This window comes from Talpa europaea (assembly GCF_964194135.1).
Source record: "Talpa europaea genome assembly, chromosome: 12".
NCBI lineage: Eukaryota > Metazoa > Chordata > Mammalia > Eulipotyphla > Talpidae > Talpa > Talpa europaea.
This window is the reverse complement of record NC_140079.1, coordinates 44,621,753-44,637,480: the sequence shown is the minus strand read 5'-3', so window position 1 is coordinate 44,637,480 and position 15,728 is coordinate 44,621,753. Positions and strand designations below refer to the sequence as shown.

At 37.6% G+C, this 15,728-nt stretch overlaps 1 protein-coding gene across 1 annotated transcript; it reads right to left on the bottom strand.

The window, feature by feature from the left end:
- Nucleotides 1–8,661: 8,661 nt before the first annotated feature.
- On the bottom strand, nucleotides 8,662–13,848 carry LOC311181548 (olfactory receptor 7A10-like; the record flags this gene model as incomplete). Its single annotated transcript, XM_084249998.1, has 2 exons — nucleotides 8,662–9,636; nucleotides 13,753–13,848. 2 exons carry the CDS (start codon nucleotides 13,846–13,848, stop codon nucleotides 8,662–8,664), a joined length of 1,071 nt encoding a protein of 356 aa, XP_084106124.1.
- Nucleotides 13,849–15,728: the final 1,880 nt, after the last annotated feature.

The following is a 15,728-nucleotide window of genomic DNA, read 5'->3' as shown; positions in this document are numbered from 1 at the left end:
ACATCTCTGGCCTGTACCCCTGTTCCTGTATGCATAAATAAATCTTTAAAAAAATGAACAATGATATAAAATACATAAAAATAAAAAATTAAATAAAATAAGGAAAAAAGTTAGTTAGTTATAAAGTAAAATCTTTTTGTGCATAATGAGTTGAACTTACCAATAAAATCTTATAAATTGTTTCATTTAATATTTACCAGATGATTTCTCTCATATATGGAATATAAAGTTACAAAGAATAAAAAGGAACAGACAAAACCAACCCTAGAAATATGAGTACAGTGTTGGGCTATAAGAAGAGGAGGGTGGGAGTAGGCAACAAAGCGGGAGGTGACCCAATGGACTATGGTGGTGGATTATGGAGAACATACATCTGATGAGGTATGAACCATTCCCCTAAATCTTATACAGTGTTGTAAACCATTATTATCTCAATAAATCATGTTATACAAATAAAAATTCAAGGCAGGCCTTGCACCATTGTTGGAAGCCAAGGACCTCACGATATCCCTCTGGAACTGAGAGAGGGTGGGTTCTGTAAACAAAGGTGATAAGGATTGTGCATACAATGAGCAAGGCAGTTGCAGGCCCTGCACACACATTTTGTAACTGAGTAGAGACAGGTTGGGAATCTTCCATCAAGGTGAACTGCAGAAACCAGGAGAGCACAGCTCCTGTGCCATTGTTGGAAGCCAGGGACCTCCCATCTCCTTTGGGAATGGAGAGAGGGAGAACAAATGAAGCCAGGGACCCTATGACCCCTCTGGAACTGAGTAAATGCAGAGGGAGGGGTCCTCAGGAACAGCACCCATCAACACAGCCGCAGCATCACTGTCCTTGTGGAGTCTGTCATAAGAATGCTGGAATGGTCTGGCCACCAGTTTCTGACATCTCACAAGAGCACCCAGAAGAGATGGCCACCAGTACCAGTGGCACAGTGCCCCAATGCATAGAACAAATTAGAAAATAAATAACAGGGAGAAAGAAAAATACAAATAAATAAGTAAGCCCTGAGGGGACTAACACTCCACAAAAAAAAAAAAAAAAAGAGCCACCAGAACTCAAACAACAATGACATGGAAGAACTTTTCTGCCTGCCAAATAGAGAAATTAAAATTGTCACGATTAAAAAACATAAAAAAGATGAAAAGGAAAGGAATGACATGAGAAATATAATTAATGAACTGAAGGATGAAATTGAGTCCTTAAAGAAGGAAATGAATGAAACACAGGGCATTAAAAGACTAATGGAGGGGCTAAAGAACTCTGGAAAAAGCAAAGCAATAAAAAGAATGAAAAAAGAAAAGGAAGGAGAAGTAGTAGGTAAAAGAATGAAGAAACACTTCAAGAACTATCTGACACCATGAGAAAAGGAAATTTAGGAGTTATAGGAATCCCAGAAGGTGAGGAGAAAGACCAAGGAACCAAGAAATGATTTAAGGAGATAATCGAGAGAATTTCCCAAGCATATGAAGGCGATGAAAATAAACAACAAGAAGCGAGAAGAACACAAAATTACCACAATGAAAGGAAAACTACAGCCAGCCACGTAATAGCAAAGCTCCCAAGAGTCCAAGACAAGGGAAAAATAATGAAGCTGACAAGGGGATGAAGCAGAAACGTATAAAAGAAACCCAATTGTATGACATGAGACTTCTCTGAAGAAGCAGAAAACTCAAACAGAAATTCTAGAAAATCATTATGACTAAAACTCCATTCCTAAAGCCAAAGCCAACAGAGGAATGAATAAGAAGAACAGAATAAGGCAAGGAATAAAATCACAACAAAACAAACAAAATGGCAAATGCAGATGTCAATGTATCAATATTAACTGTAAATGTGACTAGATTAACTAATCAATAAAAAGACATAAAATCACAGAGTGGATTAAAAAAACAAAATCCAACATTTTGCTGTCTCCAGGAAACACATTTAACTACAAAAGATAAACATAGACTGAAAGTAAAAGGTTGGAAAACAATCCTACAAGGAAATGGACTAAAAAACAAGGCAGGAACAACTATAATTATATCAGATGAAATAGACTTAAGCTTAAAAAGGTAAAATGAGACATAGATGGACACGACATTATGATTAAGGGAACATCAGGAAGATATAACACTCATCAAAATATACTTACCAAATGAAGGAGCACCAAAGCATATAACAAAATTATTATCATCTCTGAAAACAGACATTAGAGAGAACACATATACAGTAGGAGACTTCAACACACCACTCTCACCAATGGACAAGATCAATGAGAAAAAAATAAACAGAGATACTAGAGCCCTAAAGTACTTAGACCTCATGAGCTAAACAGACATCTATAGGACACTGCACCCCCAAGAATCTGAGTACACATTTTTCTCAAGTGCACATGGACCATTCTCCAGATTCGATCACATATTGGGCCACAAGGCAAACATCAACAGATACATGAAGATCAAAATCATTCCAAATATCTTCCCTGATCATAAAGGCGTCAAACTTGAAATAAATCATGAAAAGAAAGCAGAGAACCCTCCTACTTCATGGAGATTGAAATCCACACTATTGGAAGACTCTGGAATAAAGAGGAGATCAAAGAAGAAATTAAATACTTTGAGTGGAACAACAATGATGACACTGTTTTCCAGAATGTATGGGACATAGCAAAAGCAGTAAGAGGAAAGTATGTAACAATACAGGATCACATCAAGAAGCAAGAAAGAGCTCAAGGAAACAACAAAATCTCCCATCTCAAAGAACTATAAAAAGAACAACAAAAAACCCAAAACCAGGAGAATAAAGGAAATAATAAAAAATCAAAGCAGAAATATATGACATAGAAATTAAAAAAAAAAAATCCAACAAAACCAAAAGTTGGTTCTTTGAAAAAAATAACCAAAATAGAAAAATCTCTAGTCAAGCTCACAAAGAAAAAATGGGCAAAAACACAAATAAATAGGATCATAAACAAAAGAGGAGACTTATAACAGACTCAGTAGAAATCAGAAGAATATTCAGAGATTACTATGAACATTTATAGACAAACATGTTCAACAATCTGGAAGAGATGGACAAAATTCCTAGAATGATGTAATCATCCAATGCGAGACAAAGAAGAAACAGGACTCCTAAAGAGATGAATTACAAAGAGTGAAATTGAAACATGAATAAAACACTCCCCAAAAACTAAACCCCAAAACCAGATGGCTTCACAAATGAATTCTACCAAACATTCAGAAATGAACTAGTGCCTATTCTACACAAACTCTTTCAAAAAACTGAGAATGAAGGAATACTACCAAATACATTCTAAGAAGCTGACAACCACTAATACCAAAACCAAACAAAGACAACACAAAAAGATAACTACATGCCAATCTCCCTAATGAGCACTGATGCAAAAGTCCTCAATAAAACCCTTGCCAATAGAATCCAACAATCATCAAATGGATAATACACAACGATCATGTGGGATTTATTGCAGAGGCACAAGGATTGTTCAACATCCAAAAATCAATTGATAGAATCCAACACATCAACAAAAAGTAAAATAAAAACCATATTATCATACCAATAGATGCTGAGAAAGCATTTGACAAACTACAACATCCATTTTTGATGAAGGTCCTTGAAATCTTGGGATAGAAGGAACATACTTTTACATGATAAAAGCCACATATGTCAAACCCACAGCCAATATTTTTCTCAATGACAAAAAGCTGAAAGCCTTTCTTTTAAGATCAGGAACAAGACAAGGATGTCCACTCTTGCCACTGCTTTTCATATAATACTGGAAGTCTCAGCCAGATCAATAAGACAAGAGAAAGACATAAAATGAATACAAATAGGGAAAGAAAGAAGTAAAACTATCACTATTTGCATATGATATGACAATATACAGAGAATCTAAAAACTCCACAGAAAGACTAATCAAAACAATCAACCAGTTTAGTAATGTAACAGGATATAAAGTCAACACACCAAAATCAGTAGCTTTCATATATACAAGCAATAAATCTAAAGAAGAAGAAATCAAGATAACCATCCCCTTTATAATTGAAATGAAAAAAAAAATCAAATACTTGGGAATTAACCTAACAAAAGAGGTTAGTAACTTATACAAAGAAAATTATACAATTATATTGTTAAAAGAAATGGATTAAAAAAAAGAAATAGATTAAGACACAAAGAAATGGAAAGACATCCCTTGCTCATGGATGGGATGAATTAACATTATTAAAATGGCTATTCTATAAAAAGCAATTTACAGATTCAATGCAATCCCAATAAAAAAATCTCAATGACATTCTTCATAGACAAAATATAGATGCAATTTATATGGAATCACAAAAAAACTCGAATACCAAAGTGTTCCTGACTAGAAAGAAGGTGAATGGAGGTTCACACACCCAAATTTCAAGCTATACTAGAAAACCATAATAATTAAAACAGTATGGTATTGGAACAAAAACGGACACAGACCAATGGAAATGAATTCAAAACCCAGAAATAAAACCACACATATACGGACAACTAATCTTTAACAAAGGAGCAAATGATATGTAATGGAAAAGGACAGTTTGGTGCTGGGAAAACTGGACCATCACATGGAAATGAGTTAAAGTAGACTATTACTTCAAACCATGCACAAAACCAATTCAAAATGGTTAAAATAATTTAACATAATATCTGAAACCATAAAATATGTAGAAGAAAATATAGGTAAAACACTACATGACATACATCACAGTAGCATCTTAAACACTCATTCCCCCAAAGCAAAGAAAGTGAAGGGAAAGATAAACAGCTGTATTACATCAAAATAACAAGGATGGAGCTAGAAGGGATTATGCTCAGGGAAACAAGTCAGAAGGAAAAAAAAAATATCAGATTGTTTATCTCATAGGAGGAATATAGGGGATCCAAATAAGGCATTAGGGAAAAATAATAACAATAAAAATATAATAAACAAAAAACAAACAGACAACTATAAACCAGAGTCATTCTGTGGGGGAGAGGGAAATGAGAGGGATCAAAACGAGGAATGGAAGAGCACAAGGGACGATGGTGATAGTGCATGAGTGAACTGGTGGTGGAAATTCTATGGGGACTACACCTGAGAAAAGAAAGCAAACATTGTTAAAAAATGAAAAAAAAAAGATGTAAAATATTATATATAAATTAATAAATTAATAAAAAACCACTAAAATAATTTAAAAAATCTATACAGCAAAAGAGACATTAACCAAAGAGACATGCTACTCATTGGAAGAAAATTCTTGCACTCCATACAACTGATAAGGGACTGATCACAAAGATCTATAAAGAGCTCATGTGATTCAAAATCAAAACAAATAATCCAGTCAAAAAAATTTTGGAGAAAAATCCATTTCTCCAAAGAGGAAATGTAAACAGTCAACAGGTATATGAAAAAGAAAAGGCAACTGGGAAATGCAAATAAATACACTGGGAAATGCAGTTTATAAACTGCATTTTATAAACTGGGAAATGCAAATCAAAACCTCAATAGATACCACCTCACACAAGTGAGAATGGCACATATTAAAAAAAAAAAAAACTGCCAACAACAAATGCTGATGAGGATGTGCAGAAAAAGGAACTCTCCTACACTGCAGGTGGGAAAGCAAACTGGTCCAGCCACTGGTCCAGAAAACTGGTCCAGCTGGGTGGACATTCCTCAGACTACTAAAAAGGAAGCCACCATATGACCCTGCAATTCCACTCCTAGGATTCTACTCAAAGAATACAAAAATATTACTTTGAAAGTAAACCCCCACTCTGTTATTTATTGCAGCACTATTTTGTGCTATGGAAACAACCCAAGTGCCCCAAAGTAGATGACTGGATCAAGAAGATGTGGTATATATACATAATGAAGATAAACTCATGCTATTCTAAGAAACATGGGTGGAGTTGGAAGGGATTATGCTCAGTGAAATAAGCCAAAAGGAAAAAAAAATGAATGGTTTCACTTATAATAGGGATATAAGGTAACCAAATAATGGATCAAGAAAAGAAAAACAAATAAAAAACCCAAAATTAACAGGCAACCATAAATCAGAGACACTCTGCAGGGGAGGGATCAAAACAGGGAAGGGAAGCACACATGGGACTATGGTGATGATGATAGGTGTATTGGTGGTGAGAATTCTATGGGGACTACGCCTGAGGGGAGAACACACATTGTACAAAAATGAATAATAATATAATATATATAAACAAAAAATGACTCAATGTAGAACTCAGACTTGAAATTATCTAAACAAGGCTCACAACAGTTCCCACCATATATTCCCATTCAATAATAGAGTCATTGGTTGATTAAGGAAGTTTGCTTAGTAAAAATTTCTACGCAATTATCTAGCCAAATGGCACCAAGAGCAATTGTAATGGCCCGTTGTCTTTTATTTTTGGCATATGTTCTTATTAGCAGGCAGGCTGAAGGCACCCCAGCCCCCCAAACCTACCTGCTTTATATGGGTTCTGCCATCCGCTGCATCAAGACAAAACATACTGTTAGTGTGTAAGACTTTCAATAGGGAAAAAAATTAATAAAATTTATATGTAGTAGAAAGAGGAGAAAGGATATAGTTAAAATAGTATCTCCATGAATCACTCAAAGTTACCCATCCTCTTGTGGGTAAATGTCCATCCCTTGTGGGCAAATGCCCAGCTCAACAGGGTTGGCCCAAAGCAGGGCACTGAGTCCAAAGATCTGCCACAAGTCTTAGGTACCTCCTGGTGGGGACCCATAGGAAAGGGGCAGAAGGGGCCAGGCATGACTGGAAGGAAAGGAGCAAAATCAAAATACAAGTCAATATAAAGACTGTCACTGTCAGTCTTCCCACGAGTCTGTCACCCATGCTTCTCCTAAGTGTCTCTTTCCATGTCCCAAATTCCTTGGTAAAAGTCCAAGTCTCAGAAGCAAGCACAACTTCTTCACATGTCTCTCTTCTCCATGTGCCTCCTCCTGGTCTCTCTGTCCTTCCTTCTTCTTGCTGCTCAGCTCCACCCTTCTTTAGGTGGGGCAGAAAACCTGGAATCACCCCTTTCTATGAAGATCACACTGTTACATTTTGATTCTGGGGACATCATTGATAATTATTCTCTCATTCAAGTACTTTAGGTATCCGTATGAATGCATGGCCAACTGACTCTCCAATGTATAGACCCTGGGGAGTGTGGAAGGAAGACTGTTTCTGCAGAAACAGCAGTGCTCTTTATTACAAGACAAGCAGGGATCAGCTCTATTTAGTCACTTTAGATCATGAAGAGGGACAGCTTCTTGAGCATGAAGGAGATAGGTTGGGATGACCTCAATATTATTTTTTACTCCATTTTTATTGATTATCATAAAATTTAGGAAAGGGGACATCTTTTGTTTAGAGCAATAAAACTTATAGTTTTAGTCAGAATGTAATTTTTCAAGCAAAAATGGAACATTATTTAGAAAAATACACCAATCATCATTTATTCTAATGTATACATGTCCCCCACCCCCACACACAGCAAACAAGTCTTTCATACTTCAGTGAAAAGTGGTACAGCATGAGAAATAAATATATTCCATAAATATATTACATGGTAAAAATACATTATTTATCATTTTTTAAAATGATTCTTTTTTTTAAGATTTATTGATTTATTTATACAAGCACTGGGTACAGTCAGAAGTGCAGGAGGGTGAGAGAATTCACCAGTGCCAGAGCAGGGAGCAGAACAGGCAGACTGATGAAACGCACTGCTGAGGGGAGCAGCGGGAGCAGCAGGAGAGGTCTGCACACCATGTGGGACCCTTGCTGGCCAGCTGGGGATCGAACTGGCGCTGCAGAGGCTGCGGGGAACTTTGCAGCCCAGTGCTCAACCACTGCGCCATGGGGGAGGCCCCACATTATTTTTCATTTTGTTTCATCTATTTAAGGTTATTTCTGACTTTGGGCCATATTAGGGCAATCTTTTCATTCAAATTTTTCTTTCCATGTAAATTCCACTGGGAGCTATATTTTTGGGAATCAATGTATACCATTATTATGTGTATAACCCACTGAGTAGTAGAAACAAACACAAGGCCAGCTATAAATCATAGCTGCAGGTTACAGTCTGCATACTCAGTAAGATCAGTTAAAGTTCTGAAGTAGAAAAGAGATTAGGGACAAAATTGCGGATTCTGATTTTTCTTTGCAGTACAGTCATATACATACATATATATATATATATATATATATAAACCTTAATTGCCAAGTACAGTTATATATATATAACCTTAATTGCCAAGTACAGTTTATTAAATATTTGTAATACAGATGATAACATTTTTTTAAAAAAAGGAAATCTAAAGAAAATATTTGAAATGACATGAAATCAGATTATCTATCATTCCTAAGAAATCTGTGTTGTCCCATGAAAAATATGGGTAATTCCAAATATTTCTGAGCCAAGATGGGAAAAGCTTTAAGAAAGTAGGAAAATGGGCAAAAGAGAAAGTGTCTATGTCTTAGAAGCCATGATAACATCAGATATTTATTGTATAGAGAAATTGAAGTCAATGAAAGAACACTGCAGGAAATTAATAGAAGAGCAAGTACTATTTCCACAATATAATCAAAGAATAGCAATTTTGGACTCAAAATTTCAGCCCTGCATCCTTGATTACTTTAGATCCCCCCAAATGGGCCCTTTCATAGCTATTACCCCAAAGAATCTTTTCAGAGCTCCCTTTATATCTTTGTTCCTCAGGCTGTAGATGAAGGGGTTTAGCATGGGTGTGACCACAGTGTACAACACTGAGGCTATTGCATTTGCGTGTGAGTTCTGGGGAGCAGCAGAGCTAAGGTATACTCCCATGACTGAGCAATAAAACAAAAAGACAACGGAAAGGTGAGATGCACAGGTGGAAAATGCTTTATACTTGCCCTGAGCTGAGGGGATCCCATATATGGAGGAAATTATCTTAGAGTAAGAGTAAAGGATTGCAGAGAGGGGTATACCACCCAGCAGCACCAATGAAATATATATCAATATGTCATTAAGAAAGGTGTCAGAACATGCATGGTGTATCACCTGATTGATTTCACAGAAAAAATGGGGGATCTCCACGATTGTATGGAAGGACAGCCGCAGCACCATCAAGCCATGCAGCAAGGAAGCCAAAATGCTAGCGACCCAGCATACCAGAGCCAGGAGCCGACAGAACCGGGTGTTCATGATGACTGTGTAGTGCAGGGGGTGACAGATGGCTACAAAGCGGTCATAGGCCATTGCAGACAGAATGAAGTCATCCAGATATGCAAAGAGTAGGAAAAAATGCAACTGTGTGAGGCAGCTGGCATAGGTAATGAGTTTGCTCTGCGTCTGGATGTTCCATAGCATCTTGGGGATGGTGGTGGAGGTGAAGCAGATGTCCACAAAGGACAGATTGGAGAGAAAGAAGTACATGGGCATGTGTAGGTGTGGGTCAGAGCAGATGGCCAGGATGATAAGCAGGTTTCCCAACATAGTGGTCAAGTACATGAAAAGGAAAAGCATGAATATGAGGGGCTGCAAGTCTGCTTTCTCTGACAATCCCAGAAGGAAAAATCCTGAAATTTGTGTATAATTATTTATGCCATGTGTTGGTGGTGATGGCTAGAAACAAAAAAAGAGAGAAATTTTCACATATTGTACTTTACTAAGAGAATGAAATGGTACAATTTATTTTGCAGTCAAGAAATATGTTTCTTGTAAAGACCTTTTTTTTTTTTTCATTCCATGACCCCTGCCATCTCTGATGAGCACTCCTGTTCCACATTAAGGTTTTCCCAAGAGATCATGTTTGACGCTTTTCACAAGAATGTCTTTATGACTTTGAAGAATACATGTTAGCATGGACTATCTTCAAGGTAGAGATTACAGGATGCTGAGGAAAAACATCATTGTAATCTTTGATGGTGAAAGACTACAATAAAAATACATAAAGATTTTTATACCATGTCAGATAGTGACAGGCGCTACCGTAGTTTAAAAAAAAATAACAATAAATAAAGGTACAAGAAAAATGGAGGGGGTGTTAGTTTTTCCTGGAGGCTCAGGAAGACCTGTAATCAGGTTACGTTTGAACAGAGACCTCAAGAAACACTGAGCAGGAGACAAGAGGTTACCAAGGGAAGAGATGTGTTTGCCCTGAAGGGGATAAAGTCCTAGAAAGAGCACTTGTTTCAGTTCTTTAGCTGTCAAAGAAAGTCAGGGGAATGAGAAAGGAAGAGTGATGAGAAATGGTGTCAGAGAATGTCGAGGATCCCAGAGGCCTCCCTGCTCTGCTGACTTGAAGGCCCAGGGGTTCCCTCATTTGTTGTTGAAACTTTTATTTTATTAATTTTGCTCCAAGATATTCTGTGAATAGAGCTGGAGCCTCATCAGTATTACAATATTAATATTTAACACCTGTATTTCATGGGTCACAGTTTGGAACATATAAATGGACATACCACTGTCTGACAACTGTGTCCCCCAAATACACACACACATACCTGTGTACACACACACCTCTACGCACACAGATATACCAATATAGACACATACACATTCACTCATATGCGCAAACACACATGTACACACACCCATTCACACACATATACCTACATACATATATAGAAACACACACATATATACACCCTAAACATATATATACTCATACACATACACAGAGATACACACACATACACCCACTCACACACACACACACACATGTTCCTACATACCCACACACAGGAACACACAAACATTGCACACCTATAAACATATACTCACCAATATAGACAATACCCATAACAATCCCCCCACACACTCACATATACACATATTCAAACAAACCCATACACACAGACATACACATACACCACACCACAACACAACGCAAGGCACACTATAAAGACACCTTGTTACTTCCATGGTTTTCTCACCCCCTTACACATTTATTTTGAAAGGAATAATAGAAGACTATATCAACATCAAAGTATTTTACCCTAAAGAATATACAAATGGAACACAAATTTCAATTGTTGAGCCACCATGGATATGAAAAGATGAGGTTCCATTTTAATGTGACCGTTTTGTGTGCTGTATTATAGAAAAAAAAATGCAGAAACATAGAAACTAGAAGGAAATAAAGACACATGGGAGGGGAGAAGAGCTAATCAGCTCAGGTGGTCCTAGAGACTGTGATGAGGAGAATCTTCCAGTGCCAGTTGTAGCTCCTGACCCCAGGTCACTGACAATCAGCAAAACCAGGCATCCAAAAGGAAAGGAACAATATTTTTACAAAGTCAAGATATCTTACTGATTGAACATCGCACAAGAAAAATAACTAAATTTTGTGAATAAACACAAAAGTTATAACATACCATACTTGCTCAAATGTGTAACATACTATACAGAAAGATGTTGAACTGTGAAATGATAAGACATTTTTATGAGTGATTATTTTTGTAAGCAACTCCATTTATTTGAGTAAATGGCTTATAAAAAACCATTGGTGAACAACACAAAATTACATACATTTTCAAAAGCTTGCCTGAACACCTAAAATTCACAAACATTATTCTTAAAAAAAATGAAATATGTTCATAGCATCCTTGATATAAAATGCCTAACCCCTGGCCTCAGATCGGGCCTCCTAGGACCTTGAGGAAGGTGGGGTTTCTGTGGGGAGGCAATGGCTATTTCCTGAGGGAAAGGAGAGTGTTTAGTCTTACCTTTGACCTTCTCACATCTATCTGAATTTTGATCCTTTTCTGAGGAGCTGAGATGTAGCTGAGAGGGGCAGAACAAACGCCTCTGGCAAGGGGATAGGGGTGCAGAATTAGTCCAGGAGCCAGAGTCCTTAGCATATGCTATCAAGAAGAGTTAGAATTGTAATCTCTGTCAGATCACACCAGCAAATGCTCCTGTGTCCGCTTTCTCCAGAGGAGGTGAGCTTCCCTCACCTCTCCACATGCTCCACACTCGGCTCACTTCCCCTGGTTAATGCTGCCCAGGAACAGGAGTGAGCAGAACCTATTTCTAAGGAGAAAGATACTTGCTTGTTAACTTCCTTATGACTTGCTTTCATGGAGAGAGAACAGTGCATAGATTTGGTTGAAAGCCAAGCAAAGCTCTGATCAGAGTCCCTGGGCATTTCTTTAGAAATTCAAATAATTCTTCAATGTCAGGGTTCATTAAACTTTCAAATACACAAATGAAGCAATGACTTGGAAAATGGAAAACATCCAAATTAATAAAATAATATCAAGTACATAAATGAAACCCTTGACCACCGAATGATGTCTATGGTCCACAACTCCAGCAGGAGCCTCTTCTGAAGCTCCTTTTAACTGCATTTCACCGTCACCATTCCCTGCTGGTGCACAGCTGCTGCTGAACCAGCCTGGCTGTGACTGCCAAGGACAAAGGCACAGATCCTTCCAGGAACAAGTAGAAGTAAGGAAATCATAAAAATTAAAGCAGACATTAATGAAATAGAAAGTCTAAAAGTCTAAAGGGACAGTCCAAAAGATAATAAAACCAAAAGCGGGGTCTTTGAGAAAATAAACAAAAAGAACACTCCCCTCAGACAGGCTCACAAGAAAAAGAAAATGAAACTCTAATAAACAGCATCATTAATGAAAGAGGATAAATTATAACAACACAGTAAAAATCAGAGGATAATAAGAAGTTACATGAACATTTATATGCAAACAAATTAAACAATCTAAATAGATGAGATGGACAAATTCTTAGAATTAGAAAATCACCCAAGACAATAAGGAAGAAAGAAAAAGCTTCAATAAACAAATTACAAGTAAGGAACTTGAAACGGCAATTAAAACTCCTCCAAAAAACAAAACCAAGGACAATATGGTTTAATAAGTGAGTTCCACCAAACTTTAAATGAACTAATACATCACAATGAATAATATTCAGTGATCAAAAATAATAAATCCATGCTATTTGTGGCAACATGGATGGAGCTGGAATGGTTTGATGCTAAGCAAAATAATTCAGAAGGAAAAAGGTAAATAATGGATGTTTTCACTTATATGTGCAATGTAGAAAAGTCAAAGGGTTAGACAAAGACAAACCTTGAAAGTTCACCATAGATTTGAAGCATTCAGGAAGGAAAGGGGAGGACAAGTAATGAACAGTAGTGAAAATAGGGGTGGGGGCAGAGCACAGGGACTATTGTGCTGGACTGTGGGTGCTTTGGTGGTGAGAGGATACTGTGACCACACTGAGGGGAAAAAATCACATACTGTCCAAACATTAAATTAAAAATAAAAGCCTTCTGGGGCAAAGTAATAATCACCTCCACGGTCTGGGATTTCTAATAAACACAAACGTGCTTAATTACACTCAATCTTAGAAAGTTAAAAATGCCCTCAATTCACTGCATAGGCCTTCAAATTTAGTGCTCTATTTTCAAATTTTCCTGCATTTCAAAACTGCTCTAATGTATTCTCATATTGTGGAAGCACTTTAAGTTACTCATTCCTTGCTCAGTCTCATGTAATTTGACCTCCATTTCTATCACTTAATTTCTACTATGATCCTTGCATTGCTAAGTCCATCAGCCACTTTTAAAAACATGTAATCGTCAACCCTATAAACAAAAACAGTAATGTCTTGGTTGTGGGATACATAGGTTAGGTTCTCAGGTGACCTCAGGTGAAAGCATTGGCTTCCATTTCTCTGATATTTCCTGAAGCAACACCTGGGCTCTTGACTCACCTGGATGTGATCTCTCAGCATCCAAAATCTGTTGGTGGTTGATGATGGATGCTGAAGGTCTGTTTGCAGCGAGGACAGCAGGTAGGAGTGAAACATTGGTCATTGATCAGATTTAAGACCCAAAGAGAAATAACCCAGCTCTATCCAGCAAAATGTTTGAAGCCTCGTGGGCCTGCAGCAGAGGAGATATTTATGGATCCCTGTCTGCTCATTAAACACTGTTCCCATTGTTATTCCTTCCACCCCTGAGCACATCCTTTTCCTGTGAGACACTGGCCTGGAGACAGAGGAAATTTTTCTTACTGACACTCTGCTCCTAAGAGATTAGTTTACAAATTGAGTCCAGTTAATCTTACTCTATCTCATGACCTTGACTCCTTTCAGATTTCTAACCTCCTTATACCTTATCCTAGCTTTGAGGTCATTTTGTTCTCAAATCCACAACTGAGACACCTAGTTCACTAAGATCCATGGACCTCCAAAATGTTGAATTGTGGTGAGAAATATTTTCTGATATCTCCACGAAATTGGAGATATTTCCACAAGGGAGAGAGGTGTTTGGGTTCCTAAACCCAATTCTAACATGAGGTATCCCCCCACCTCCAATCAGCAAGCAATTTTTGCACACCAAGGGTGTCCAAGCATTCAAAAAGTCTGACTCCATCTACCTAGAAATAACATCAGATTCCAGCTGTAAATTGCTCAGTCTCCTTTATCTGCTCCCCACTTTGATACCAGTTGTAAGCACAGATTCTGATTGAGGGTTGCAAGTTCAGATTGTTTTGAGATCTTTTGACCTCTAATTCAAAGGTTCCAATGAACCCCTCCCTGGTTTTAGTGTGCTAGGATGTTTTACTGAACTCTGAGGGATATTTTACTTACTTGTTTATTATAAAAGGACAAAATTCAGGAGTTGCCAGATGGAAGAGTGTGGCAGCAAGCATGATAAAAGGATTCTGAGCATCTCAGCTTTTTGTAGGAACACTGTTATGCCAGCAACTCCATGTACAAAAGCCAGGACCCTCGCATCTAAGTCTGTAGTGTTCATAGTTGATTACCTCAATGACCAAATTTTTTTTATTATTTTATATATATTTTACATCATTTTTTTGTTTTTGTACAATGTATGCATTTTCTTTTTTTTATTTTTTTTAATAGAGGCATGTTTTATTTATTTATTTGTTTGTTTGTTCATTTTGTTTATACATGCACTTGGTACAGTCAGAAGGGCAAGAGGGCGAGAGAATTCACCAGAGCCAGAGCGGGGAGCAGAGCAGGCAGAAGGACCGAAGTACACTGCTGAGGGGAGCAGCGGGCGGCAGGAGAGGTCTATGCGCCATGTGGGACCCTCCTCCGGTGGCTGGGGAGCAGCTGGGGATCGAACCAGCGCCGCAGAGGCCGCGGGCAGCTTTGCAACACAGCGCTTAACCGCTGCACCACCAGGGAGGCCCACAATGCATGCATTTTCATCTTGGTTATAACCCCATTAAATTCCACCACCCTTGCTTTGATCCTACTCTGTTCCCCCCCCCACCCCTTGTAGAGTGACTCTGGTTTATAGTTGCCTGTTGATTTTGATTTTGACTTTATTATATTTAGTCTTTTTCCTGATCCCTTATTTAGGTTTTCTAAATTCCTGCTATGAATGAGACCATCCGGTATTTTTCTTTTCCTTTCTGGCTTATTTCACTGAGCATGACCCCTTCCAGCTCCATCCATGTTGCTACAAATCACATGAGTTTATCTTTTTTGATTGCTGAGTAGTATTCCATTGTGTATATGTACCACATCTTCTTGATCCAATCATCTATTTTTGGGCATTTAGGTTGTTTCCATAGCTTACCTATTGTAAATACTGCTACAATAAACATAGGGGTGTAGGAGCCCTTTTTTATTTAAATGTTTTATTTTATATAATTCTTACATCTTTTTTCATCTTTGCACAATGTATGCATTTTCGTTTTGGTTATATTCCC